The 27,541-nt window shown below is 47.4% G+C and overlaps 1 protein-coding gene across 4 annotated transcripts; it reads left to right on the top strand.

The window, feature by feature from the left end:
* The first annotated feature begins 4,214 nt into the window (after positions 1-4,214).
* Positions 4,215-20,289, top strand: LOC118087049 (guanylate-binding protein 3). 4 transcript variants are annotated; one of them, XM_035119318.3, is made up of 11 exons: positions 4,215-4,957; positions 7,634-7,842; positions 8,859-8,986; positions 10,585-10,694; positions 11,972-12,174; positions 13,991-14,233; positions 14,455-14,735; positions 15,045-15,257; positions 17,026-17,128; positions 18,652-18,845; positions 19,287-20,289. In XM_035119318.3, exons 1-11 carry the CDS (start codon positions 4,824-4,826, stop codon positions 19,500-19,502), a joined length of 2,034 nt encoding a protein of 677 aa, XP_034975209.2. In that variant the 5' UTR covers positions 4,215-4,823; the 3' UTR covers positions 19,503-20,289. The 4 variants fall into 4 exon arrangements, with proteins under 4 accessions (XP_034975209.2, XP_034975212.2, XP_034975210.2 ...); XM_035119321.3 differs by having other exon boundaries at positions 4,366-4,586; XM_035119319.3 differs by having other exon boundaries at positions 4,368-4,586; positions 7,569-7,842.
* The last annotated feature ends 7,252 nt before the right edge of the window (positions 20,290-27,541 follow it).

Genomic DNA, 27,541 nt, shown 5'->3' with positions numbered 1-27,541 from the left:
CTGGTTACGAACTTAATTCGTTCTGGAGGTCTGTTCTTAATCTGAAACAGTTCTTAACCTGAGGTACCACTTTAGCTAATGGGGCCTCCCACTACCACCACCGCGCGATTTCTGTTCTCATCCTGAGGTAAAGTTCTTAACCTGAAGTACTACTTCCGGGTTAGCAGAGTCTGCAACCCGAAGTGTTTGTAAACCTAAAGTGTTTGTAACCCGAGGTACCACTGTATTGCATCCAGGCTTACAATGCAGTCCTAATCATATTTACTCCAAAGTAAGTCCTGTTGCATTTAGTGGGGCTTCCTCCAAAGCAGTTAGGATTGAAGTCTGAGACATGTTTAGAGTAGGTGAAGCCAGTGGGACTTAGACTAACATGATTTCAACAAGTTTACTCTAAGGCTCTAGTTGTAATCTCATTGACTTTAAAAGGACCTGCTTTTGAGTAGGCCTAGTTAGGGTTGCATCCTAAGCTAGGCTCTAACCCAAAGTTTTCAGCTTAAAATTATCTGAAGGCAAGTTAAGTGTGTGGAAAACTTATTTGGTTTAGATGTTAGGAGCTGAGCACTGATTTTTCCATCTGTCCATGAAACTCAGATGGATGGGTTTTAGGGAATGGGAAATAGGGGTCATCCACCACCATCCCACTCGTTTATTTCAGTATGTGTGCCATTATTCCTGAAGGGCATCCTTTATCTCGCGCAAATTCACTGCACCTGTGTACTGACTTCTGTTCTAAACAATTACCTGTGTCCATGTTGAATGAATCTTCAGGGGGTGTTTACAGTGTTGCCTATGGTTGTACACTTAACTGCATTTTGATATGGATGGTGCTAATATAAAACCAGATGGTTGGATCCATCTCTTAGGAAGAAGGTAGGAAGCTGCCTGATAGTCAGATCACTGGTCCATTTGATTTTGTCTGCACTGACTGGCAGCAGCTCTCTGGGGTTTCAGATAGGGACATTCCCAGCCCTATCTGGAGATGCTAGGAATTGAACCAGCGACCTTCTGCATGCTAAGCAGCTCCTATATCACTGAGCTGCTTTGCCTGCCCCTCTCCCACGTTGCTAATAACACTCAGAATCAGCTGTGTGATGGGGCTGTTGCTGCCCAGTCCACATGTACGAAGCAGCTAAGGTGGAGAAATCCCTCATATTTGTCTCGTGGTGCTGTGTGCTATGAACTGGTCTGCAGCCAAAGATGGGTAAATGTGTAGCTGCTGTGCTTTTGCAACCTCTGAATTCCTCACCCCCAAACCCAGATTCCTGGCATCCCTCCACCCACCAGTGATCTGCACTATTGACAAGGGAAGGAATCTATTCAGTTGCAGTCAGTTTGCTCGTCTCGGGCTGCTGCCATGTCTTTTGAGCTGAACCCCCTCTCCCCTTGTGCAGAATAATTGGGGGGGGGGTCTTATTCATGCTTATTCTCAAAGTATTGCAATGTTACAATGAAAATTGTAATGAAAGTGCATGAAGTGCTTGTGTGTTTCAGTATTTGTTTAAATAAAAAATAAAAGCTGTCTTTGAGTACGCCTGCTTTATTTCTAGTCTCTTCAACTAACAACTTCTTTTTTAAATGTTTTTATTTTGGAGAGCTGTTGTACCAGCTAGCGTTGCCAATTCTATCCCATTCCAGGAAATTGGGCAATCGACACTCTTGCTAAGGGAAGAGGGGGAAAGAGTCCAGTGATCTCAGTAATGCTGACAGGTTTTGTGTAGGGAGCCATTATTTCCCAAGGTTAGGATACCATGTTAAATCTTAAAACTAAGACTAGGAACTAGTCGGTTCTCAATATGACAGTTGAGCAAGCAGACACAATTGCCTTATTTGTTTGTGAAGCAATTTCTCCCTTGAGAAAGACTTGCGGTCACAGCTAATTGCAGCTAAAAGGTCACCTTTTTGGGTCTACTCAGTTTGGACTGTCATGGCTTTCCCCATCAAATGCAGGCCCTGAAATTTGCTTACAGAGTCAAGTTAATGGAAGGTGGGAAGTTACAAGTATGGTTGGATGGGGAAATAGTAAAAAAAGTAAGGTCAGAAAGAAATGAAATGCAGAAATGTACAGGATTGCGACAATTCCGAGGACGCAAGGCAAGAGACAGGCAGAGGGGTGCAAAAAGGCAAGGGGGAAATGGGTGGCTGCTGGTAGCTGCCCCATCAGGGCAACATTTGTGGAGCAGACGTCCAGGGCTCCCAGGGCCAGGCTCGCTACTGCAAAAGACCCAGGGTGTGTGTTCGCATTACTGCCTCAAAGTGTAGTGAAGTTGTTGAGGGATTTTTGTGTGTGTGCATTTCTCATCTCTCTCTCCCCCTGCTCCTTTTCAGGGGCGTACCCAGGATCAAAACTAGGGGCAAGGGGGGCAAGGGGCAGGGCCAAGGCACAGGAGGGAAGGGAAGGGAGGAAGCGCGCACGGCAGGGCGGGGGAGGAGCCGGAGTGCAGTGGCTGCCGGGCGAGGGGGTCGCCGGTGGCAGCAGCAGGATCGGCGGCAGCGGGGGAGTCTCCAGAGGCAGGCGGCGGAGGAGAAGCACAGCCCAGTGGAGCGTGAGTTCGGCGTTCCCGCCCGTCGTGCCACACCCTCCAGCTTCCCGTCGCACTCTCTGGTTCCCCGCTGCACTCGGCCTTGCCGGAGGGCGCGACGGGGAGCTGAAGGGAGGGCGCGGCGCGGTGGGTGGGTGGGAACGCCGAACTCTCGCTCTGCCGGGCTGTGCTCCGCCTCCACCTCTGCCCATCGGCTCCGCCGGCAGTGCCGCTCTTCTGCGCCAGCCCTGCTTCTAGGGGGGCAGCTGCCCTCCCGCCCCGCGCTGGGTACGCCCATGCTCCTTTTTACCCATAAAAGAAAATAACAAGCATTTGAAACATTCAGAAATAATAGTTAAAATCAACCATAATCTAAAACCAGATTAAAACATGACAGGTTGAATATTCGATGTGTTCGTAGGCCCCCTTCCCAGGTTGGTCACCCCTGCTGTTGCATGACACCTCAATCTGAGGTGCAGGGTTCAATTTCTATGGAATGAGGGTCAGTGGTGACTGTGGTGTCTTTATGATATATGGTTTACTTGCATACAGTATATAAGGTAAAGGACCCCTGGACAGTTAAGTCCAGTCAAAGGTGACTATGGGGTTGGGACGACGGTCATCTTGCTTTCAGGCAGAGGGAGCTGGCGTTTGTCCACAGGCAGCTTTCCGGGTCATGTGGCCAACACGACTAAACCACTTCTGGTGCAACGGGGCGATATGACAGAAACCGGAGCGTACGGAAATGCCGCTTCCCTTCCCTTCACCTTCCCTTCTACTTGCACTTGCTTTCGAACTGCTAGGTTGGCAGGAGCTGGTACAGAGCAACGGGAGCTCACCCTGTCATGGGGATTCGAACCGCCAACCTTCCAATCAGCAAGCCCAAGAGGCTCGGTGGTTTAACTTTAGACCACAACGCCATCCCTATTTGCATATTTACCTATTTGCACACACACACACCCTGACAACAGAAATCAAGCACGGCTCTCGTTCCCTGACTTCTACCTGAAGGCTGCTTCAAACTCTCTCACATAACTCTGCTGCCCCTACCAGCCAGGTGAGGGAGGGGGGGAGTACCCATTTGGCTCAAAGCTACTTCCCTTTTGTTATACTCAAGCCCAGTAAGTCACCAAGAAGATGGCCTGGTTAGTTCATACCAGATTTTAACCTTTGCTGTGGGTCTAGGTGCTCAGGAATTGGGACTTGGGCATTATACAGACTACTAGGTAAAGGTAAAGGGACCCCTGACCATTAGGTCCAGTCATGACCGAGTCGACTCTGGGATTGCGGTGCTCATCTCTGTTATTGGCTGAGGGAGCCAATGTACAGCTTCCAGGTCATGTTCCCGCCGGAGCAGTACCTATTTATCTACTGGCACTTTGACGTGCTTTCGAACTGCTAGGTTGGCAGGAGCTGGGACCGAGCAACGGGAGCTCACCCCGTCGCGGGGATTCTGATCGACAAGCCCTAGGCCAGGCATCACCAAACTTTGGCCCTCCAGATGTTTTGGACTACAATTCCCATCTTCCCGGACCACTGATCCTGTTAGCTAGGGATCATGGGAGTTGTAGGCCAAAACATCTGGAGGGCCAGTTTGGGGGTGCCTGCCCTAGGCTCTGTGGTTTAACCCACAGCACCACCCGCGTCCCATATACTCTCCCCCCCAAAAAAAATCACAACACTAAAATCCCACTGAAGCTAGGCATATTTATCAAGTTCATAAGTAGCCGAAGTCCACAACAAACTGGTGTTAGGCAATAGTATTAATAAAATAATACTGAACATACGTCCATAAAAGGGCATGCATAACTGGTTACAGTTCAGAAACGCCCAGATCCGTGCGTGAAGGCAGATAAAAACTCAGAAATGGAGGAGCGGGTGGCGCTGCCGCGAACTCTCAGCTCTTCCCGGAATCCTGCGCTTACAATCAGGGGCCGCTTTCACTTTCACTTCCTCGTCGCGAACAAAAGTCCAGCTGAGCAGGCAAGGAGCCGAAGTTAGTGCGGTCAGCAGGAGAGCGTGCGGGAAGACTGGGAGCCGGAGGCCGCCGCTGCTGCTGCCGGGACGGTAAGGAGAGCGCCCTTGCCATGTTTTGGGCGGACCCCGCCGCGATCGGCAGTTGCGCCGCGATCCCCGTTGCTGAACAGCCGCGGAGGCGGAGCTTGGAGAGCCTCCTCCTCGTTTGCCTGCTGCGAGAATCCACACGTGCAATCCCAGCCCTCTTTTCCCTGGAGTCATCCTCGCGGCATAGGTGCCAACTCCCTGGGGCCCTGGCTGGGTGCGCCATCGCCCACAAAATTCCCCATGAAGGGAGCCGGGCGGGGCACCCACAAATTTCGGTGCCAGGGCCATGCACGCTGCGTGGCACCCACGGCCCCGGACAGGCGGACACCCACGGTCACGGGGCCAAGTTGGCACTCCTGCCCCGTGCGGTTAAAGTAAGGCTTACTTCTGTGTAGACGTTGCACTGGAAAGTTGGGAACAGCCGCGCTCCTGCGAGAGAGGGGTGGGGCCGAGGGGGAGGAGCCGGCGCCGTCTGGTTTACTACCAAGTAGACGCGCGGAGGATCGGCTTGCAGGTGCACATGCGAAAGGAGAGCAGCGGCGTTCACGGGGCAGCAAAAGGCCGGTTGTTTATTCTTGGATCCCCACCCGAGCTAGTTTTAGCCAAGTACTGTATTTGGAGCGGCACCGCAGCGAAGCTCTTTTTGCTTACGAGCTGCTGCCAAATGTCCCCGCGCGTCTGAAGCTGGTTTAGCGCCAACCCGGGGGGGGGGGCGATGAGCTAAGGGAAGAGGTTCTAGCCAGGGGTGTCAACTTGAATAAAATGGGGGGGGGAGCCCTGCACCACATAATCGATCACATGACACGGCGCACGCACATCGTTTGAATGTCAATGCGGAGGGGGGGCGACCCCTTCAAACATTTTATTGCGGGGGGGGGGGCGAAGGGACCTCGGCCCCCTAGGAGTTGGCTCCTATGATGGGTTTTGTGCATTTGGCACCATTACCCCTTTGGTGCGTGTCTCGTGAGAATCGGCCTGGGGATTCCCACACGAACCCTGTGCGGTTTGTGGTTTTGCGCTATAAGATGGAGGAGGTTGCTTTGCACCCTGCAAAGAGGCCAGTCAACCTTCCGGGCCCTCTGTGTGTCTCTGGGCAAGGCAGGCCTCGATCCGGAAACCAAAGCAAGTTTTAACTGCCCCAGTAATTATCATTACTGGTGGTTTTGAAACGGTGTTCCTCGAAACACGGGGCTTCCCAGAGATTCTTCGGTGAGAAGTTTGCTCATTGCAGATAAACTGCTCAGAACATAGTTTCTTCCTAATAATAACAGTAACAAACAGTAACAATTTTTTTTCTAAATTGTACGCCACCTTTCATTTCCAATAAATGCCAATATTAAAACAGTAGCCCGTTGTTGTTGTTGTTGTTGTTGTAACTTTAATATGTGTGGTGTTTTGCAAAAGGTTAGTTCCTTGCCTTGAGAACCTTACTGTCTAAAATATGACACAAGAAAAATGAAGGAAGAGGAGAGAGGTGAAGGCAGATTTTAAAGGGAGAATGCTATTTTAATTATTTCAGTTCCACAAATGCAGGGATGGGGGACCTGTGACCTTTTAGATCAGGGGTCAGCAAACTTTTTCAGCAGGGAGCCGGTCCACTGTCCCTCAGACTTTGTGGGGGGCCGGACTGTATTTTGAAGAAGAAAAAATGAATGAATTCCTATGCCCCACAAATAACCCAGAAATGCATTTTAAATAAAAGGACACATTTGACTCATGTAAAAACACACTGATTCCCAGACCGTCCATGGGCCAGATTTAGAAGGTGATTGGGCTGGATCTGGCCCCCGGACCTTAGCTTGTCTTCCCATGTTCTAGATCAGGGGTGGCCAACTCCCAAGAGACTGCAATCTACTCACAGAGTTAAAAACTGGCAGTGATTGGGGTCAAAGTTGTTGAGCTTTTTCAGGGAGGAGATAAAATGTTGAACTTTTTAAAGGGGAGCCACAGTTGTTCAGCTTCTTTGGGGGGAGCCAATGATCTACCAGTAATCTATCGCAGACATCCAAAATCACAATCTACCTGTTGGACATGCCTGTTCTAGATGACAGAATCATAGAGTCAGAGAATTGTAGATTTGAATGGAACCCTGGGGGTCAATGCAGGAATCTCAACAGGTGGTTCCCATCCAAATTGAAACCATTCCTGGCCCTGCTTTGCTTTGCAAATGCACCAGCAGTTTTATTGCTCTGCCACAGTAAGGCAATAAACCATCAAGTTGTTCAAATAGTAATAAAGATAATATCTTGGCCGTGTACCATAAAATCATTTAAACATCCAGAAATTATAAATTAATAGCATACAGAACAAATGGTCAACACTGAATCAAATTCATTCCCTAATTTTTTAAGCTGTCTTTTATTAATGGATTTATTTGCACATTGCTTGTGCACATCTTTATAAATCATCTATCTTCACTGGTGGTGGTGGTGGTGTAAATATGTACAATTTTTTTGGCAAAGGGGGTTTAAGGAGATAACAGAAATCACTGGGTTAAAGCTGACTGAAAGTCCAGAGGTAGCATTATTATCTATTTACAATGGGGTGGAAGGTTCAAAGGCTATGAAGGACTTGCTCACAAATTTATTAACAACTGCACAAATTTTATAGCTACGGTAGGAAGTGGAAGGGTCAAGCAGAATATAAAATGGAAGAATGGTATAAAGAGGGGTGGGGTATAGCTATTAATGATAAAGTAATATGTGCCATTAAGGTAAGACGGGGAATATGTAGGGGAAATTATTTTGAGGAGATAGAGAGAGTGTTTGTAGAATTTATACTGTTAAAATGGAAAGGGATCAAACCATCGCAAGACGTGTTGACATTTTGGGAGGTTAGATAGTTACAATGGAATGGTCTCAGTGGTGGGGTGCACATTTTAATTCTTATATATTTGTGATTATTACTTTGTCAAAATAAATAATCTATCTAAATATAAATAATAGCATCTTTCTGATTCTTCTGGCTCATATTTTTTATACATAGGTGTACATGAAATATATCCAGTGGTGACTCTTCCTGGTTTTCCATCTGTCTCCTACCCCAAACAGTACTTTAAGGTTTAGAGCAATGGCGCCCAAAAGCCACATGTCTGAGCCCATCTGCCTGATCCAGAACAGGGACAGGAAGCTCTTTGTCTGTGAAAAGGCCCTTCACCTGCTCTCTGAAATTCGCCAGCCGGTGGTGGTGGTTGCCATTGTGGGACTCTACCGAACGGGCAAGTCCTACCTCATGAACAAACTAGCTGGCAGAAACTCAGGTGAGAGAGAAAATTGCGGTGAACCCTGGAGATGGAGGGGAGCAAACTCTACATTTAAGTGTTTTATGCTCAAATGGGGTGTGTATGTGGACCACAGAGTGCCCTTCTGTGCAGAGAGAATCCTGTAGTGACTTATTCCAAGCACAATTCAAAGTGTTGGTGCTGACCTTTAAAGCCCTAAACAGCCTCGGCCCAATATACCTGAAGGAGCGTCTCCACCTTCATCGTTTTGCCCGGACACTGAGGTCCAGCGCCGAGGGCCTTCTGGCGGTTCCCTCACTGCGAGAAGTGAGGATACAGGGAACCAGGCAGAGGGCCTTCTCGGTGGTGGCGCCCGCCCTGTGGAACGCACTCCCATCAGATGTCAAGGAAATAAACAACTATTTGACTTTTAGAAGACATCTGAATGCAGCCCTGTTTAGGGGAGTTTTTATGTTTGATGTTTTATCGTGTTTTTAATATTCTGTTGGGAGCCGCCCAGAGTGGCTGGCAAAACCCAGCCAGATGGTGGGGTATTTATTATTATTATTATTATTATTATTATTATTATTATTATTATTCAAGGCCAGTTAATGTGTTCCAAGGCAACAATTTGGACACAACTTCCACAGGAGTCCAGCATGCCTCTAATCCTAGTTTTCCTGATACATCTCTTAGGAAAATGTAGAACATTAGTAGAGTATCTGATCTGCATGTATAAGTTCCCAGGTTGAATGTTCCTAGTCTGAAAACCCTGGTGAATTGCTGTCAGTCAGGGTAGAGTGACAATACTGGGTTAGATGGGCTAATTCAGTGTCAGGAAGCTTTCTAGTTTTCTAAAAAGAAGCCCACTTTTCCTACCACCCCATCCCCCTGTGTGGGAGAGGGAACTACACCCTTCAAATGTTGCCTCTTATCATCTGTGTAAGACGTAAGAGCCTTCCAAGAGAAAGGGCGTCAGCCCCGTTCCCTGATCTTACTAGCTTGCATGTTTCCAGTTTCCTAAATCCTGAAAATTTGATTATCTCCATGGTTAGGTTTCCCCCTGGGTTCTACGGTGCAGTCAAAGACCAAGGGAATCTGGATGTGGTGCGTCCCCTACCCCGGCCGGCCTGGTCAAACCCTTGTGCTTCTGGATACAGAGGGACTCGGCGATGTGGAAAAGGTAATTCTGAACTCTTGGATGGTGCACCTGCTGAATTTCTGCCTAGCATGTACGGGCATAGGACATAATACCGTAGCATTTGTGACAGGGCCAGGCGCAACATATCTGCCACCGTACCCAGCTGCTGAAGGATCATTGCCAGGTATTTGTCTGCAGAACCAGAAAATGCACACATCAACAGAGATAAATGTTTTATACATTTAAAGTGTGACTCAGAGGCTGAAACCTCTGTGAAGGGACTGTGAAAACAAGCTGGTGTGAGGGTGCCAACCTCTTTGTAAACTACAGGAAAGCCCCAAGTATGACTAAATATTTTGGCTGCTGGGATTTTGATGGCACAGCACAACTTACGTAATTTTTGGAATTTCCAGTCAGTTGAAGTTGAGAGCTGGAGGAAGGTCTGTATAGTGTGAACCTGGTGCTGATTGCCTTTCCATTCGCAATGGTATGTGATAGCAAAGGGCAAGCTCAAGCCTACATGAGCAAACATCGCTACACCAATGGCATTTCTCAACTTCCTTGCACGCTTGTGCTTTAGAGTTGCTACTTTGTTTCTGGCTCTGCTCACACAACAATAGCATCAGCCTGAGGAACAGAAACTGTTTAGGGAAGTTTTTAATGTTTGATGTTTTGTCGTATTTTTAATATTCTGTTGGGAGCCTCCTAGAGTGGCTGGGGAAAGCCAGCCAGATGGGTGGGGTATAAATAATAATAATAATAATAATAATAATAATAATAATAATAATTTATTATTATTATTACTTACCTTGGGAAGCTTTTCTCTGGCATGGGAACAAGTGTTGGGCAAAGCTTTTCCTGCTTTATTTTAATGGGGCTAGCTGCTGTTAAAAACCCAGAATTGGGGCTCAAAGGAAGGGAGTTTAGGTATAGCCCAGCACCAACAGCACTTTGGTTCTCAGTAGTGCAACTGCATCAGCGTCAGTCCTTAGCCCACTGCGCCAGCTTTCCCAGGGCCAAGTAAAAGCAACAAATAACTTGAGAATGAATCAGTACGTATGTATTGCGCAGCTCAGTTGGTTAGAGCATGGAGCTGATAATGTGAAGGTTGCAGGTTTGAACCCCCTATGGGACAGCTGCATTGTATTCCTGCATCGCAGGGGGTTGGGCCAGATTGACCCTCAGGGTCTCTTCCAACTCTACAGTTCTATGATTCTATGAACAGTACTTCTAGCAACACTCTGGTGGAAGGAGAGAAGCAGAGCCAGTGTGGTGTAGTGGTTAAGAGCCGTGGACTCGTAATCTGGGGAACCAGGTTCGCTTCCCCGCTCCTCCACATGCAGCTGCTGGGTGACAGTGGGCTAGTCACACTTCTCTGAAGTCTCTCAGCCTCACTTACCTCACAGGGTGTTTGTTGTGGGGGAGGAAGGGAAAGGAGATTGTTAGCCGCTTTGAGACTCCTTAGGTAGTGATAAAGCGGGATATCAAATCCAAACTCCTCATCATCATCCTCCTCCTGCTCTTCTTCTTCTTCTTCTTCTTCTTCTTCTTCTTCTTCTTCTTCTTCTTCTTCTTCTTCTTCTTCTTCTTCTTCTTCTTCTTCTTCTTCTTCTTCAATGGCTTTCTTCCTCCTTTCTTAGGGCGATACTCAAAACGACACCTGGATCTTCGCTTTGGCTGTACTCCTGAGCAGCACCCTGGTCTACAACAGTTTTGGTGCCATTGACCAGCAAGCTATGGATCAGCTTCAGTATCCTTCCCAAGCACTAACTCTGATTTTCATTTGCTGGAGGGAGTTTGAGGAAGTCCTGTATTGGCTCTCTCTCCTTAGGACATTGCCTCTTGTTACGTCTGGAGTGGTAGGAAATCTTTTCCAGCCCAGGGGCCACATTATTTTATGTGCAACCTTCCAGGGGCCATGTGTCAGTGGTGGGTGGGGCCAGAGACAAGAGTGTGCAGAACAACTGGTGCAACTCTATGAGTTTTGATGGATGCAATAATGGTGAACTGATTGGTATAGGTTTTTTTTTTCTAAAATATGCAGGGATTTAAGATATGTAAAATGAACCGTGGAAAGAGAAGAAGAGAAGTCATTGATATCTTAAGGATGTAAAATGAGAATTTGAAATTGTAAAAGAGAAGGTTTAATAAAATTTATGTACATTTTTTTTAAAAAAACAGAAGATGAGGAGGTAACAGGGTTTAGTGAGCAGGAAGAATCTGTGGCAGAGAGCAGTCCACAATCAAAGGCAGAGGCTAAAGCCGGCGAGTGGGAGGAGGCCAAGAGGAAGATGAGTCAGGTCGATGAAAAGTCACAGGAGTCTCCCTGCCCTGCTGCTACAATCTTCCCTCCCCACTTGTCTCCCAGAACCAGAAGAGGGCTGAAATGGGCAGAGCAGTGGCAAGTTGCATGCAGGTGCAGTCTCTGATTGTTTGGGGAAAGCCTTGGAGAGGAGGGACTTAGACTGCTATGGGGAGGCGGCGACTTTCAATCTCAGCAATGGATTCATGGGGCAAGACCTACTGGAGGTGAGCTGCTGTGCTCCTTAGGCCTGACACTCAACCAAGTCCGTAAAGATCCTGCTTTTGCTAATAAAGAGTTAACTCGCAACTTTGAACGTCTTTGACATCATTTTTCTACAACTGCCATCCACATGCCACATAAAATTGAAGGGATTTTCTCTCCTGTTGTAACTTTGTTTTCCTGTGGCAATAATTTCAAAGCAGGCCACCCTTGGGGGCGGGATGGGGGGGGGGGGAAGAGGCATGGAAAGGGCACATTGTGAGGACATCATCGCCACAAATGCAGCTGCATGAGGATTTGTTCTGCACATGCAATGGAAACGGTTAATGAGATACCGGTAGCTCTCCAAAATATGCAGCAGTTTAAAGGTACAGGACCTTTCTCATTTGCATTGAACTATCTGTTCTGTATTACATGGCTATGCGGTGGGGGTATTTCGAGGGGGTGCTTGTTGTCCCCCTGTGCAGGCAACTAGTCTCTTGATTCCTAAACCTGGCCAACAGCTATGTGACAGAGCTCACGGAGCGCATCAAATCCAAATCGTCCCCCGGGGGCGGCAGTGGGGGACTGGAAGACTCTGCTGAGTTTGTCCGCTTCTTCCCAAGTTTCGTCTGGGCCTTGCGGGATTTCACCTTGCAGCTGGAGCTGAATGGGCACCCCATCACTGAAGACGAGTATCTGGAACATTCCTTGAGATTAAGGAAAGGTACTAACAGTGGCTTACAAATTCAATGGTTTCCCCTAAAGAATTCCAGGAGCTGCTGTTTGTTAAAGGTGCTGAGAAGTGTTGGGAAACTACTCTTCCCCTTCCCAGACTACAGAGTTCCTTGGGAAGGAGTATTGATTGTTAAACCACTCTGGGAATTGTAGCTTTTGGGGGAGATTAGGGGTCTCCTAACAACTCTTCGCATGCTTAACCGACTCCAGTTCCCGGAATTCTCTGGGGGAAGCCATGACTGGTCAAAATGGTATCATAGTGCTTTGAAGTATTGTGTGAATGTGGCCTTAGTTTAATACCAGTCTAGGTGTGTTAACGTTGTGTCTATACTACCTAGCAGAGTTGTGTTTCAAAGCACGTTTGATGTGTTTACACATCACATTTATTGGAAACAGTTGCAGCTTTCCTCTGCACAAAATTCCTCCCAACAAACCACAATAAAATACAGTATATAAACTGTTTCAAAGGGGTAGCCAAGTTACTCTGCTGCAGCAAACACAACGGAACCTTGCTAACTTACCAACAGCCAGCTCTGGTAGGCCCAGTCAGCATGGACGTTGCTTAGGGATGATGGGAGTTGCGGTCCCATGATACCTAGAGGGCACTAGGCTGGCTAACCCAGCTTTGTAACTTGCATGTGTGTATATCTGCCAACTTAGGATAACATTCCATGCACCTGAGAGAGTAAGCCTATGCCATAACACACTTGCTAGTCTTTAAATTGCATGAGACTGTCGTTTTTAGTATATATATTTAAAAACACTCAGAATTCATAATGCATCTGAAATTACTAGCTGTTGCTTAAAACGTAGAAATGGTACCACCCCTGCCTATAGGCTTGCCATCTGCAGTTAGATCTAAGAGCCAGAAGGGAGGGAAAGTTAGCATAGCTGCCAAGTTATCCCCTTTTTTAAGGGAAATTCCCTTATGCTGAATAGGCTTCCTCGTGAGAAAAGGGAAAACTTGGCAGCTATGAAGTTAGGAACAGGGGAAAGGGTTGTGTGTCTATGTACTTAATAAGGATAACCATGAAGTATAGTATGCCTTCTCTTCTATAGTATGAAATATCCGCCTTGCTCAAATCCCAGTTTTCCTCTTCCATGTTCCAACCCACTGGTATATTTGCATTTCTATGTACCATTTCAGATTTACCCACAAGCTCTCCACCACCTGTTAATATTTGTTAATAATTAGAAACTGCATTTCATAAAGAATGAATTGTACTCAGGGGGGGGGGGAGAAAACCTATGTAATGTAACAGCTGCAGAATCTTGTGACTACAATTAAGGTCACAGAAATGCTGACTCATCGACTTTTTAATTTGTTAACTCCCTTTAAAAGTGAGTGTGTTTCTTATATAGGAGGGGAGGGTGTTGGAGGTTGTCTTGTTGTTTCATTCTTCAACAACAACAACAACAACATGGGAGTGTGGAAACTTCAAGCAGATGCTGTGTCTGGAGGAGTTTGTGAGGACAGACAAACCGGGCACTGATATCTTACACACTGCTATGAAAGAGTTTTTGAAGCAAGAAGCATGAACATCCTCTCTTGGGCTCAAATGCATTGTATTGGACTTGATATGCACAAGTAATACTGCTTGTGTTTAGATGTTTTAATTTTTGTATGGATAAATGTTTATTTCTGACTGACGGTCGAATAAAATCTGATTGATTGAATACAGCTTGTTAACAGTTGCCATCCTGCAAGTAAAGAGTCATCTTCAGAGTCCTGTGTCTGGAGCCTACTTCATCACGAAGGCTTTGACTCAGAAAAATAGCTAACATCTCCATCTTCTTCCTTCCAGGTGATGCCTCTGATGTTCAGCTGTACAACCTGCCTCGCAAATGTATCCGGATGTTCTTCCCCACTCGCAAGTGTTTCATTTTCGACCGCCCCACTACTAGGAAGAACCTGCCCCGGCTGGAGTCGATGCAGGAGAGCCAGTTGGAGCCTGACTTTGTGGAACAAGCTGGCCAGTTCTGCCGTTACATCTATATAACATCCAAGGAAAAGACCATCCCAGGAGGACACCTTGTCAATGGCCGCTGTGAGTTCTGGTAACTCTGTAGTCCTCCTCAGATCAGCAGGTTGACAGCTGGGTGGCCCTGTGCACCTGTCAAAATTGCCCCAGGGAGGAGCTCGGGATCTGGCTCACCATCCTAGCTACTTGATTTTGCATTGCAATGGGCCACTCTGAGCACAGGCAGTTCAGTGTGCCCTCCCATAAGTGCTGCCACAACCAGCTCCTTTGCTTTCCCCCCCTGGTAGTGCTGGCGAACCTAGTGACGACCTATGTGGACACCATTCGCAGTGGGCAGGTGCCTTGCATGGAGAGCGCAGTGCTGGCCTTGGCTGAGATTGAGAACTCGGCTGCTATCCATGATGCTACTGTGCGCTACGGGGAGCTGATGGATCAAAAGCTGAAGCTTCCTACGGAGACGGTCCAGGAGCTGCTGGGGATCCATGCCGAGTGTGAGAAGGAAGCCCTGCAGGTGTTCCTGGCTCGTGCCTTCAAGGATGACCAACAACGGTTCCAGGTGGAACTCATGGTAGGTTGTCCCTTGATATCTTCATGTTAAGAGGTGGTACATTGAGAGTGTCGGTCTGGTTGCAAAACAAACATGAAGCAAGCATGTTAAACCTGGACAGTTTTTCCCATGCTGCAAACTGTATATTATACCCAAATATTCAGATTTTTGTCCACCAGACTGGAATCTTTTGGTGGAGGGTGGTTAAGAAATGTCTTGAACAATTTTATTCTAAAAATAAATCTGTAGCACACAAAGTCTGTTCTCCCAGAATAGAAATGTTTTGAAGTGCTTAGCTATGTCTCAGCTTTTTTTTCTTTGTGTTGCCAGAAAACCATGGACCAGATGAAGGAGGGCTTCTGCCAAAAGAATGAGCAGGAATCTTCAAAACTCTGTTGGGCTGTGTTGATGTCCTTGTCTGGGGAGCTGGAGGAAAACATCAAACAGGGGGTTTACTCCTGTCCTGGGGGTCACAAGCTGTTTTCGGATGACCTGAAGGAAATGGAACGGAGATACCACCAAGAACAGAAAAAAGGAGTGATGGTGAGGAAGGGTGAGGGCTGCTGAATGAACATCTTAAAGGGACATTGTAATGTTTCTGGGGAGCTCGGCTGATTGGAGGGTTGGAGTGCACTCCAAATCAAGGTTTTCTTAAAATTCAAATGGCCAAAATCTGAAACACATTTTATAGGTGTGGTTGAAATAGGTGCAAAGTTCATAATTGAGTACCAGATCTGGTGATTGGGTACTGAAATTGTAACTGGGGAAATCCAGCCAGATGGGCAGGATAATAATAATAATAATAATAATAATAATAATAATAATAATAAATTACTCTTGCTATACAATTGCACCATTTTTAAAATTCTGAACATGAAAAATTAAGGCTTGTCTGACATTGTTCAACCCGGTAGCAAACAGAAAAGCATACAGCTGAAACAAGCTCAGATTCCTGGTCCAGTCGTGAGACATATAAAAAATAGACTGGGAGAGAGATTGTGGGAGGTTGTTCTGCTTCCCCTAGCAATCATAGCTGCCAAGTCTCCCATTTTTCACGGGAAACCTCCATATTTTAAACCATTTCCCACTGGCAGCCCGGATTGGAAAAAATCCTGTAAATCCCCCGGATTTCCTACCTGCCAGGGAGGCTCCATTTTGTGTGCTGCTCTGCCCATGTCTGGGCACCAGAAATCGGGCAGAGCGGCACCGGAAGTCGCTTCTATGCATGTCCTGACATGCGTAGAAGTGACTTCCGGTGCCGCGCCGCTGCTGATCCCGCATTTTTCAGCGGGAGACTTGGCAGCTATGCTAGCAATGTGCCTGAGCTTCCCAATTTAGGACCTGTACAGATGTGACACAGGAAGTCTGCAGTGTTTTGAATTTTACTTAAAATTAATTGCTAGAGATTGCAGATCAGACTAGAACACAGTGGCACTGGGAGATCCTTGCATTATCGGATATTCAGGGTGCTGTTTAGATCAGAAAAGCAGATGATCTTTTCTTCCATCCTGGCTGCTCTGATGTGATGTGATGTGATGTGATGTGCAGTCCCCAGCAGTGTTAAGTAACATTCAGAATGCTAGCAGATCCAGTCACAGGCACCCCTCAACATATCTGCTTAGGCTCTCAGAGGGCCACAATACAGAGGACGCAGGTGGTGCTCTGGTCTAAACCACTGAGCCTCTTGGGCTTGCTGATCAGAAGGTTGGCGGTTCGAATCCCCATGACGAGTTGAGCTCCCATTGCTCTGTCCCAGCTCCTGCCAGCCTAGCAGTTCAAAAGCACGCCAGTGCAAGTAGATAAATAGGTACCACTGTGGCAGGAAGGTAAACGCCGTTTCTGTGGGCTCTGGTTTCCGTCATGGTGTTCTGTTGTGCCAGAAGCGATTTAGTCATGCTGGCCACATGACCCAGAAAGCTGTCTGTGGGCAAACACCAGCTCCCTCGGTCTGAAAGCGAGATGACTTTGACTGGATTTAACCATCCAGGGATCCGTTACCTTTTAAATACAGAGGTAATAGAAGAAGCAAGTCCACAGCCCTCAGCTGCAGGATGAGATCTACTTTGTGCCTGAAATGAAAGGGGTGCTTGCCAGGGAGTCAAATGCCACTGGGCCATCCATCTTCTCAAAGTCCATGCTTCAGACAGTCTTCCTTCCTCTTTATTTTTAACATCACTGCAGAAACGTTCGTGCATTTGTATGTCTCCTTTCTCATCTTATTAAGCAAAAATAGGAAGCTTGAAGCAGGCAGGGACCAAATCTGATTTTAGCCGGCCTCTCTTCATTCACTCTGCTGACTCTTCTATCACAGGCAGAGACAGTCCTACAGCAGTTCCTCAAGGAGAAGGAGAATGTCAGCAGAGCCATACTTCTAAGTGATCAAGCTCTGTCAGAGAAAGAGAAGGAAATGGCAGGTAAAGTAGAATGCATGTGACAGTGGTCAACAATGTGGCTCTCTGGAGGTCTTCCCCTGGGGCCCATGAAGACTCTGGGCCTCCCCACATGCCGTCCACTTGGTTATGAGGTTGCAGGTGTGGTTATATTTTTAGTCCTTGAAAATGGCATGTTGGAAGTATGTTGGAAAAGAGACATTTTCTCCTCCTTCCTCTTTCAGCCCTATGTGCTTTTCAAGGCTCAGAACTCTACTGGATGAAACTTTTACCAGATCCCTCCGGGAAATGACACTTTTTTTCATGCACATTCTCTCATTCTGCCTCTCTGAGGGAGAGGGCTGATTTGAAAGAAGCCTGCTGAAAGTGCTTTTTGGTCAGCAGCTCATCTCTCTCTTCCCTGTCTCTGTCATCCTTATTTTTGCCCCCTTCCAAAGCTTCTGTTGTTCCCTGACACACCCACCTAGTCACCTCCCCCTTTCAGCGGAACAGCTGTCACTAAAGCAGATGACGCATACCAGGGGAGTATCCAGCTGTTTCCTAAGACTCCAGCAGACAGCCTATATATTAAGAATCCATCCTGGGACCTGATGGTCTTGGGTGGTGTTTAAAATTAATTAATTAATTAATAATAATGATCTGCTTGCAGAAAGCTTTTGCAGAGGTTTGATTCGATCCAATGCTTGTTGAGCATTCATTGTGATTTGTTTACGGGGATGTAGTATGACAATGAATGCTCATCCTGACTTGCTTGTAGGGTGCTTACACATTTTCCCTTTTAGTCATTCACCTCCCACAATTTCCAGTTCAATTGCCTGTCACTTTCCTAACAGCAAAAAAAGGTTTTTTTTAAAGTGGAATTTTTGCACTAGGGCAGGGGTCCCCAAACTTACCTCGCCGAGGGCCAGTGCCAATCGTGCTGCGGGCTGGAGCGCGTGCCCGTATGCGTGCACACACACAATTTCCGGCGCACTTCCGGGTTGCCGGACCACCGGAAATCGCTTGTGCACATGGGCCTCCTGCAGCCCGGAAGTGCGCCGGAAATGACGCTTGCGCATGCACGCAAGCTATTTCTGACGCTCCCGGTGATCTGGAAGTGGGGAGCCACGCTGGTAAGAGCGGGCAATGGTGGTTGCCAGGGGGCGCATAAATGAGCCTTGTGGGCCGCATCTGGCCCCCGGGCCTTAGTTTGGGGAACCCTGCACTAGGGCAACAGAATTCATTAACTGACTTGAATGTGCAAACCTAAATTTCCTAGTATTCACTTGAATCCGTCCCGCAAACTACTGCTCTGGAGTATTTACTTCTGCTACTGCTTTTCTATTTTCTAGTTGCTTTGGCGCTTCTTACTTTCTCCAAATACAGGTATGAATGGTATGCAGGGCCACTGAGCACTAACAAACTTCAAGCAGTAATTCTGGCCCCTTTAACCCTATTTTAGCCAAGCCCAAACTCCATAGCAGTCAATACCCATAGAACAATATCTTGTGACTCTGCACAAACACCTGCAGTTATTCGTTCCTCCTTTTTTCCCATTCCCGGGACAGAGGCAAAGGCAAAGGCTGAAGCTGCACAGCGAGAGCAGGAGATCCAGAAGCAGAAGCAAGCTGAGCTGGAGCAGAAGATGGAGGATCAGAAACGGAGCTACGAGCTGAACATCCAGCAGCTGGAGGAGAAGATGGTGAAAGAAAGGGACAATCTACTGAAAGAGCAGAATATGATGATGGAGAGTAAACTCAGGGTAACTGTCACAGGCCCATCTTGGGCCTCTTCTCAATTTGCAACAAGCAAACACAAGAACACTAGTTTGGGTGGTTCCTTACAAAATGGATCAAGTCAGGCCCAGGGAAGTATTAGCCCTCTTCTTCACAATCGCAGGGCCTCTATCTAATTTAGTTACCGGTAGCAATGTTTTTTCTGGTCAGGCATCCTTCTGAGACACACTCAGCTGTGGAGGGAAGCTCCTGGGGTTGGAGTTAATCATGATCTGAGCCATCTCTTTGACTGAGTGTCAAGTGGCAGACAATGACGTGAAAAACTTAAATTCCATTCAATTAGATGCCTCCTTTAGAGCACCAGAAGAAAGCTTTTGCCTTTCAGTTTAGCTGGAAATATTCTTAAGCACACCAGAAGCCGAATCACACCCCTTTGCTTTTGATGTTAATGCCCTCTCTTCTTGCAGGAGCAAGAGGCTTTGCTGAAGGATGGATTCCAGAAAGAAGCGAATCGACTAAATGGGGAGATTAATCAGCTGAGAGAACAGACTGGAAATATCAAGAAGCCATCTTGGATTGGCGGGGTGTTGGGTGGTCTGGCAGATGCTGTCACATTATTTTTGCCTGGTATTGTCCCCAGAATTGCTGGATCGCTGGTTTCTAACTTTATAAAGCGCTTGTGATCAAGCAGGATAAGGCCTTTTTTGGAACCTGTCCTGTCCTGTCTGTGGACACAATGCATGCATTCTTGCTTGGCATATCTCTCTCCTCTCTCTCTCTCTCTTAAAAATTTCCCTCATTTACAAAAGCCACATGCATTGTCACTTTCTTTGGGTTGTGTTTTCTATAGATCAGTTACATTTGTCGTGAGACACTGGTGTTCTATGAAGTAAAGCAGGCATGTCCAAAGTCCATTTTGGGGGCCTAATCCGGCCCCTGTGGCAGTGTATTTCCTGGGGTAAAACCGTAAAAAAACTCAACAACCTCAATCCTTAAAAAAAGCTCAACAAATTTGGTCAGCCCTCACGCATGTTCACTTCAAATCTGGCCCTCTTTGAAAAGAGTTTGGGCACCCCTGCAGTAGTAAAGGGTTGGGAAGAAAAGGAGGGGGTGGTGGTAGGGATGGGTGGGAAAGCTTATGTTCTTTTACTTAGTGTATGTGTGGGGTTTTTGTGTCAGTGTCACTTGGGTAGGTTCTCTTTCTATTAGCTTGTTCTGTTTCCTTGGTGGTGAGAGAGGTTGGGGTGGCCTAGGGTGTGGTTGATTGTCTTTGGTTAGCTGCAGTGGGATTTGTTTGTGCGTGGGGGGTGGTGGTTGTTGGGTTAAGTTAGCCATATTGAATTGTATGCTGTCGGTGGGTTTTTGTTGTCATGCTGTGTATGTGATTAAGGGGAGCCATACCGAAGTGAAGGTGCCCTCTTCTATTTCTCCCCGTGTCAGTTTCAGACTATTGGTTAGCTTTTCTACCCTGTTTCCCCTTTTTTAATACATAGTCATAAAGTAAGCCATGGCAGGGTTTTTAAGGATTTGAGAAATATAAGACATACCCCGAAAATAAGCCATACTTCTGCGCCGCGGAAACCAACCCCACAGGCACCTCCACTCACAGAGTCACTCCATGCTGCCGGCACTGCAGGAGCGCGATCAGCTGTGAAGCGGCGCTCCAAGAGCGTCGCTTAACAGCTGATCGCGCTCCCGCCTTGCTGGCTGCATCCCCGCGCTCCGCCTTCTCATCCACCGCCGTCCCTACTGCTTCCGTGCTTGCCACCACCGCTGGGCTCACTGCTTCTTCCTTGCCTGGCCCAGTCAAGGAGCTTGGAGCACCCTGCAGCAGCGGGCGGAGTGCCTGAGCCAGCGGCCTCCGCCTGGCCTGGTTAAGGACGCCTGCCGCCCCGCCACCTGGAACCAGTGGCTGCTGCAGCACCGAGCACTCAAGAGAGCCCAGCGGCGCCCTGAGCCATAAATACCATACCGGCAATAAAAAAAAATAAGACACCCCACCGAAAGTAAGCCACCCTGTGTTTTTTTGAGGAAAAAAAGTTATAAGACGGTGTCTTAAAAAGGGGGAAACACGGTAGTAAGGATGTTTCCCATACTACTTGATACCAGTGTTCCATGTTTATTCCTGACAGGTCTCTCCAGTGTCTGGCTGTTGAGAGTAGGTGGCTCTTTATAGTGTGAGTGGGCATTGCTATCTTGGAAGATGTTTAGTAGGGCCAGTTCTGGGGAGACTTCTAGTACCTGTTTAGTTATTTTGCTTCTTGTATGACTGTTGTCCAGAAGACTTGGGTTTTGAGGTATTCCCACCACATGTGGAGGTATGTGCCTGTGGAGATGCAGCCTCTCCAGCATTTTGGCGAGGTTCCTGGGTGTATCAGCACCAGTTTCCATGGTGTTAGGTACCATTTGTATATTGTGGATACCATCCCCTTGCTATGTCCTGTTGTTTTTAGGAGAAGGTTTTCGAAGGTGGTCAAGGGCCTAGTAGCTGTTGATTTTACTACTGGATTGTTTAAGAAGGCGTGTAGTTGGTGGTGTGTTAGCCAGGGCATTTTGGTGTCCCCTAGTTTAGCTTCTGTTGTTCCCTGACACACCCATCTACCGTATTAATATATTTGCCAGGATTCCCCCCCCCATCAGAACTGACACTTCCTTTTGCTTCTTCTCTGACATTTGTTAATAAGCAAAAAGGAAGCTGTAAAAAAAATTCCACTTGCCTTCCAAGATTGTATTGAAAATGCAGGTTGTGTGCAGATTTCCTTGAACACCTTAAAATGGTGCTATATTTGTCAAAGGCCACCTCTTTACAAAGCCAGTTAGCTACTTGCATGCCTGTTGCCTATGAAGAACTTTTTGCCATATAGTGCCTCAGGTGACACCAAAGCCACTATCACGAAGAAAGCTGCTGTGTTGATGCAGCCTGAGTGCCCATATTGCAGTATTAGCAGAGTGATGCTTACCACAGACTTGACCTGATAATGGTGTTGGGTGCAGATTGTGAGCACTTGGAAGCTTACAAATTTAACCGTCACATTTGAGGGTAGGTTTAATTGCTGGATTTGAAATATATTGTTTGCTTTGATATTGTACTGTACACTTTTTTTTTTTACATGAATAAATGTCTGGCGAAATAATAAAATAATTCTGGAGTTCACAACATTGCATTTTTAATTGTGTGTTTCATTAAATTTTCTTGTGGTGTGGAAGAAGAGGTGGCTTATTTATTTATTATTTATTTAACATTTTTCTCCCAAGGAATTCAAGGTGACATGGTCTTCATTGAATCCCCACAACAGCCCTGTGAGGTTGGCTAGGCTGTGGGAGGTTTTGAATGCCCCATGGTCACCAAAGTGTCATGGTCATGTGGGGATTCAAACCCGGGTCTCCCAGGTCCTTGTCCAAAACTCTCTTAACCACTATACCACCCTGGCCAAAGATGTACAATATCCTCAAAATTGTTATGTTACAACAGCTTAATTTGCTTTGTTTGTAACAGCCGTGTGCCCCAGATCCTACTTATGGGCCCTAGCCCCTTTTTTCCAGTCTGTCAGAAGCACAGAGTTGGCTGGAGAAACCCTGGCCTGGTAGAAAGTCTCAAATTTCACATGCAATGGGTCCAGGGTTGACTTCTGCTCTGCAAAAGGTGGGGAGGAGTTTCTGCAGCGAGGCGAAGTTGAGATACCAGGAGCAGCAAAATGGGAGGATAAGACATAGGGCTTGTCCACAGCAGAGCAAAAATTCATAATATGAAAAACGACTGCCAAGTTCATGAGCGTTAAAGCATAGTTTCCCTTGTGCATCTCTGACAGCTCAAATTCTGATATTATTTCGCCTTTTTAAGATTCAGTTTGCCAACATCCATGATGTAGGAGAGAGAAGTTAGAGCAAAATGTGGATTTGCACGCCCACTTCTCATTAATGTAGAGGCCTCCCAATGATATCTTCGCCATCTCAGTCTCATCCCAGACCCTGTGTCTCCCCCCACCCTGTTCTGACCCATTACGTATCCCTGCTCCTTATTCGTCGTCCCCCCGCATCCCCTCCAGGCAGGCCCCTACCTCCACTTGGCAATGTTGGTTATTTGGTGGGTTGAAAATGACCGCCTTGGTGGTTTCAGTTGCTTGGTTGATGGTGTCATTTGGTTTGTGGGTATGGCTTAGATTTCACAGGAAGGGAGGGGGTGGAGGAGGGCATTACGCCACTCGAGGGCGCTGTTTGAGTTGATGGAAAACCAGGTCTATACCTGCCCAGGTGTGTGATTTGAGGGATTTTTGTCCACAACAACGCTCGGGGAGTGGCGTGGATCGTTGTGTCAAAATTTCAGGACGATCGGTCAAGCGGTTACGGAGAAAAGTGGAAAACGCAGTTTCACGATTTTTACATTTATATATATAGACTAGTGTAATTCAGCCCGTTGAGTAAACTGGCGTCAGAACATCCCGGGGTTCGGAGAAGCGCTTGCGCAGTGCTTCTCCGAACCCCGGGACCTGTCCTTGTTGTCGGCGGCAGTGGGACAGAAACGAAGGAGGCGAAAGCAGCCCTTTCTCCTCCTTCCTTCCTCTCCCCCAGCCGCCAATAGGAAGGAGACATCCCGGGGTTCCGAGAAGCGCTTGCGCAGCGCTTCTCCAAACCCCGGGACCTGTCCTTGCTGGACACACACGCGCGTGCTTCCCCCCCCCCGCCGCCAACACTCAGTCCGGCTGGGAGCAGCAGTTGGCGGCCGCAGGGAAACTGTAGGTGGGGGGTGGGGAGAGCGTGTGTGCGTGCAGTCTCTGCATCCAATCCCTGTGTCCGTGGGGCACATGTGCAGTAGCGTGGACACAGGGACACAGGGAATCTGGACGCAGAGACACCTGCACTTTATTATATAGGATACTGTATAGGATACTGTAGAATCATAGAGGGTATTAGGTACTCCACTTAGGTATTCCAGATACAGTACCTTGGTTTAAAGAACAGCTTAGTTTATGAACAACTTAGATTAAGAACGCTGCAAACCTGGAAGTAGGTGTTTTGGTTTGTGAACTTTGCCTTGGAAGCAGAACATGTTCCACTTCCTGTTGAGTTGTAATTTGTAAATTGAGTCCCCCGCTGCTATGGGATAGCACACATTGGTTTAAGAAAGCTTTGGTTTAAGAATGGACTTCCGTAACGGGTTAAGTTCATAAACCAAGGTACCACTGTATGTCAGCCAAGTTCACCCTCAATTACCAAATGTTCTGGAAAACTCAAGTTCACATACCCTTTTGTGACATTTGGGCTAGCTTAATAAAAATATTTCCAGGTACATATTTTGGCATTTTTCAGATCAGGTATTTGGGCATTTTCCACAAACGGTCTCCAGAACCGTTTCTCAGACCTCTGGACTCTCCTTCCTTGGAGTTTTATAAGGAGCGCCATCTGCCATGGCTGCTTTAGCTGAGATTTCTGCATTTTTTGGGGGGGGTTGAACTAGATGACCCTCAGGTTCCCCTCCAACTCTACGATTGGATTATTCTTACACACACTCAAAGCCAATCTGCCCAAGTGTCGCTGCCTGAAGTGGGACTGCAAATGGTGCCTTTCCACCACTGACCAACGGCCAATCAAGTTCACTTGATTCCTGAGGCAGAAAAATCTCACAAGTGCCTTTCCCCCTCCATGGCGAGGGGAAAAAAAGAATTAAAACGAAATAACCACTCGATTGGGGACACGGGTGGCGCTGTGGGTTAAACCACTGAGCCTAGGGCTTGCCAACCAGAAGGTCAGTGGTTTGAATCCCCGTGACGGGGTGAGCTCCCGTTGCTCGGTCCCAGCTCCTGCCAACCTAGCAGTTCAAAATCATGTCAAAGTGCAAGTAGATAAATAGGTACCGCTACAGTGGGAAGGTAAACGGTGTTTCCGTGTGCTGCTCTGGTTCGCCAGAAGTGGCTTTGTCATGCTGGCCACGTGACCTGGAAGCTGTACGCCGGCTCCCTCGGCCAATAACACAAGATGAGCGCTGCAACCCCAGAGTCGGTCACGACTGGACCTAATGGTCAGGGGTCCCTTTACCTTTACCTTTAACCACTCGATTAAGGAAATCAGCCCTGAATGCTCACTGGAAGGACAGATCCTGAAGCTGAGGCTCCAATACTTTGGCCACCTTATGAGAAGAGAAGACTCCCTGGAAAAGACCCTGATGTTGGGAAAGTTTGAGGGCACAAGGAGAAGGGGACGACAGAGGACGAGATGGTCATAGCTGCCAAGTTATCCCTTTTTTTTAAGGGATTTTCCCTTATGTGGAATAGGCTTCCTCGTGAGAAAAGGGAAAACTTGGCAGCTATGGAGATGGTTGGACAGTGTTCTTGAAGCTACCAACATTAGTTTGACCAAACTGTGGGAGGCAGTGGAACACAGAGCTTGGTGAGCTCTGGTCCAAGGGGTCACAAAGAATTGGACATGACTAAACGACTAAACAACAACAACCACTCGATGCCCACCCCCACTCCCGGGGCAACGCACACAAACGAGTAATTTTGCGCATGAATTTATTCGGTTTGGGATCAAAGTGCTGCAAGGGGAATTCAGAAAAAAGTTCCTATTTTTGTCTGCAGATTGGGGAGGATTCTTCATGGTTGCCAGGGAGATATTTATCCAGCCGGGCGTGAGAAGCGCTGATTTCCTGGAACCGCTCGCCTTTGAAGGAAAGAGGCAGCCGGATGCCTGCTTTCACTTTCGATCATCCGCTATCTCGCCACCCAGAGGAGAATCTCACGTTATAGCCTAACCCGCCCCCTTGGCCAGGAAGCGGGGCATTGGTGGCGACGCCTATGAGGCTGGATGCAGCATCCTGTTCTCAGGACAGAGACGGAACAGTTCCAGGCAGCTGGGATTCAGAAACATTTTGCCCTTCTACGTGGTTTTGTCTCGTCCTCGTTTAAAGCCATCCAAATCGGTGGTCGTTCTTGCCTCCAGCGGCAGTGAATTCCAGAGTTTATCTATGCGCTGCCCGAAGAAGCATTTCCTTTTATCCATTCTGAATCTTCCAACTTTCAGCTTCGTTGGAATGTCCACGAGTTCTGGGGTTGTGAGAGAGGGTGGAAAACTTGCCTCTATCCGCTCTCTCCATGCCATGCATAATTTTGCAAACTTTTAGCACATCACCCCTCACCCGCCCTTTGTCTAAAGCCGTGGTTCCCAACGTGTGGCACACGTCCCACAGGGGGGCAATTTGTTTTTTGGGGGGGAGGGCAATTCCTCTAGGTCAGTGGTGTCCAAACTTTTTTCAATGAGGGCCAGATTTGATGAAGTGGTCATGTGTAAGGGTAGTTGATCTTTTTTTTTAATGATTTTGCCCCAAAGTTGTTGAGCTTTTTTAAAAGAAATAAATAAACTGCCACAGGGGCCGGATCCGGATTAAGCCCCCGAAATGGACTTTGGACATGCCTGCTCTACTTGAAGAGACGTTCACTTTTTGGATAATACGAATTATATGTCACGGGGGGGGGGGGCAATCTGGATTTTTGAGATGCTTAGGTGGGCATGGCCAAAAAAGGTTGGGAACCACTGGTCTAAAGTAAAAACAAAACAAAACATGCAAGGGAGTTACAGGTAGGTAGCCGTGTTGGTCTGTGTCGAAGCAAAATAATAATAATAAAAATAATCCTTCAGCAGCACCTTAAAGACCAACTAAGTTTTTATTTTGGTATGAGCTTTCGTGTGCATGAAGAAGTGTGCATGCACACGAAAGCTCATACCATGCAAGGGAGGTTTGCAATGCCTGAACTTTGCTCCCTAGCAGGCAACTGAAGAATAGTGAAATAGTTAGGTTGTAACCAGAAGTGGATTAGGGGGGGGGGGCTCAAATGATTTCTGAATGTGACTCTGTCCAGATTTTGCTAGGCTCCTGCCTGTCCCAGCCAGGATAACTAACTGTAAGGGGGGGGAATGAACCTCCGAATCCTAAACGTTGGGGGGGGGGTGCTGGGTTGCCGAGCTCTGTCTCAGAAGCGGAGTGGGGCAGAGAGGTTCACAAACCCCTTCGACCCTCTCCAAGTAACAAGTAACATGTCATAAGGTATTGATGACAAAACTGGGTTTGTGGGTTTAGTGAATGTATGCTTTGTTTCTGTTGAGGTTTTGGTAATTAAGAAACAGAATGGGCATCACGGCAGTGGTGTAGTAATAGGAGGGGCGGGGGGAGCGCCGCCCTAGGCAGCAGGCTGGACGGGGCTGACCACCTCCAATGGCTGCCGCCATGGAGGAGAAGCCCCAAGGCAAGCAAGACTGCATCACTCTGCGGCTTGCTCGCGGGGTTTGCCACGTCACCGTGTCACATGCCTCCTGTGCATGCACCGCACGCCACGTCGCATGTGCCATGCGTCATGACGTGTGCATCATGCGCCGTGGCACGCGACGGACACCCCGGTGTGGTGCCTTCGTGTTTGCCGCCCCAGGCGGCTAGCTCCGCCACTGCATCACGGTTTAAAAATTAGCTGCTGTTTCTTTAATTCAAAAAGGAACTAAGTCAGCAGCCTACAATGAATTGGAAAAGCCTGCATGACTCATATAACCTTTCACTCAATTATGCTTCTGTATATATATATACCGGATGATCTGTTTGGGTGTTTGTGGTGGTTGGTTGGATGGTAGAAAGCTGGTTGTGTTTGATGTGTAAAGCTGTTGATCGTGGTTGGAGAAGTTTTTGTTTTTGTAATACAGTAAAAGCATCATTCTGCAAAGTACTCTCCTTCAAGGACTC

The sequence above is a fragment of the Zootoca vivipara genome, chromosome 6, assembly GCF_965207765.1.
Source record: "Zootoca vivipara chromosome 6, rZooViv2.hap1.1, whole genome shotgun sequence".
In the NCBI taxonomy this organism is placed as follows: Eukaryota; Metazoa; Chordata; class Lepidosauria; order Squamata; family Lacertidae; genus Zootoca; species Zootoca vivipara.
The sequence above is the reverse complement of the archived record's forward strand: the minus strand, read 5'-3'. Positions and strand labels throughout refer to the sequence as shown.

What these genes read in the sequence shown, in the direction of transcription:
- LOC118087049 (XM_035119318.3), top strand. Translation starts at nt 4,824, where the DNA reads ATGAAGGGAGCCGGGCGGGGCACCCACAAATTTCGGTGCCAGGGCCAT. An exon ending in TCCTGCCCCGTGCGGTTAAA is followed by an intron (nt 4,958 to 7,633) that starts GTAAGGCTTACT and finishes TACCCCAAACAG; the next exon opens with TACTTTAAGGTTTAGAGCAA. An exon ending in ACTAGCTGGCAGAAACTCAG is followed by an intron (nt 7,843 to 8,858) that starts GTGAGAGAGAAA and finishes CTCCATGGTTAG; the next exon opens with GTTTCCCCCTGGGTTCTACG.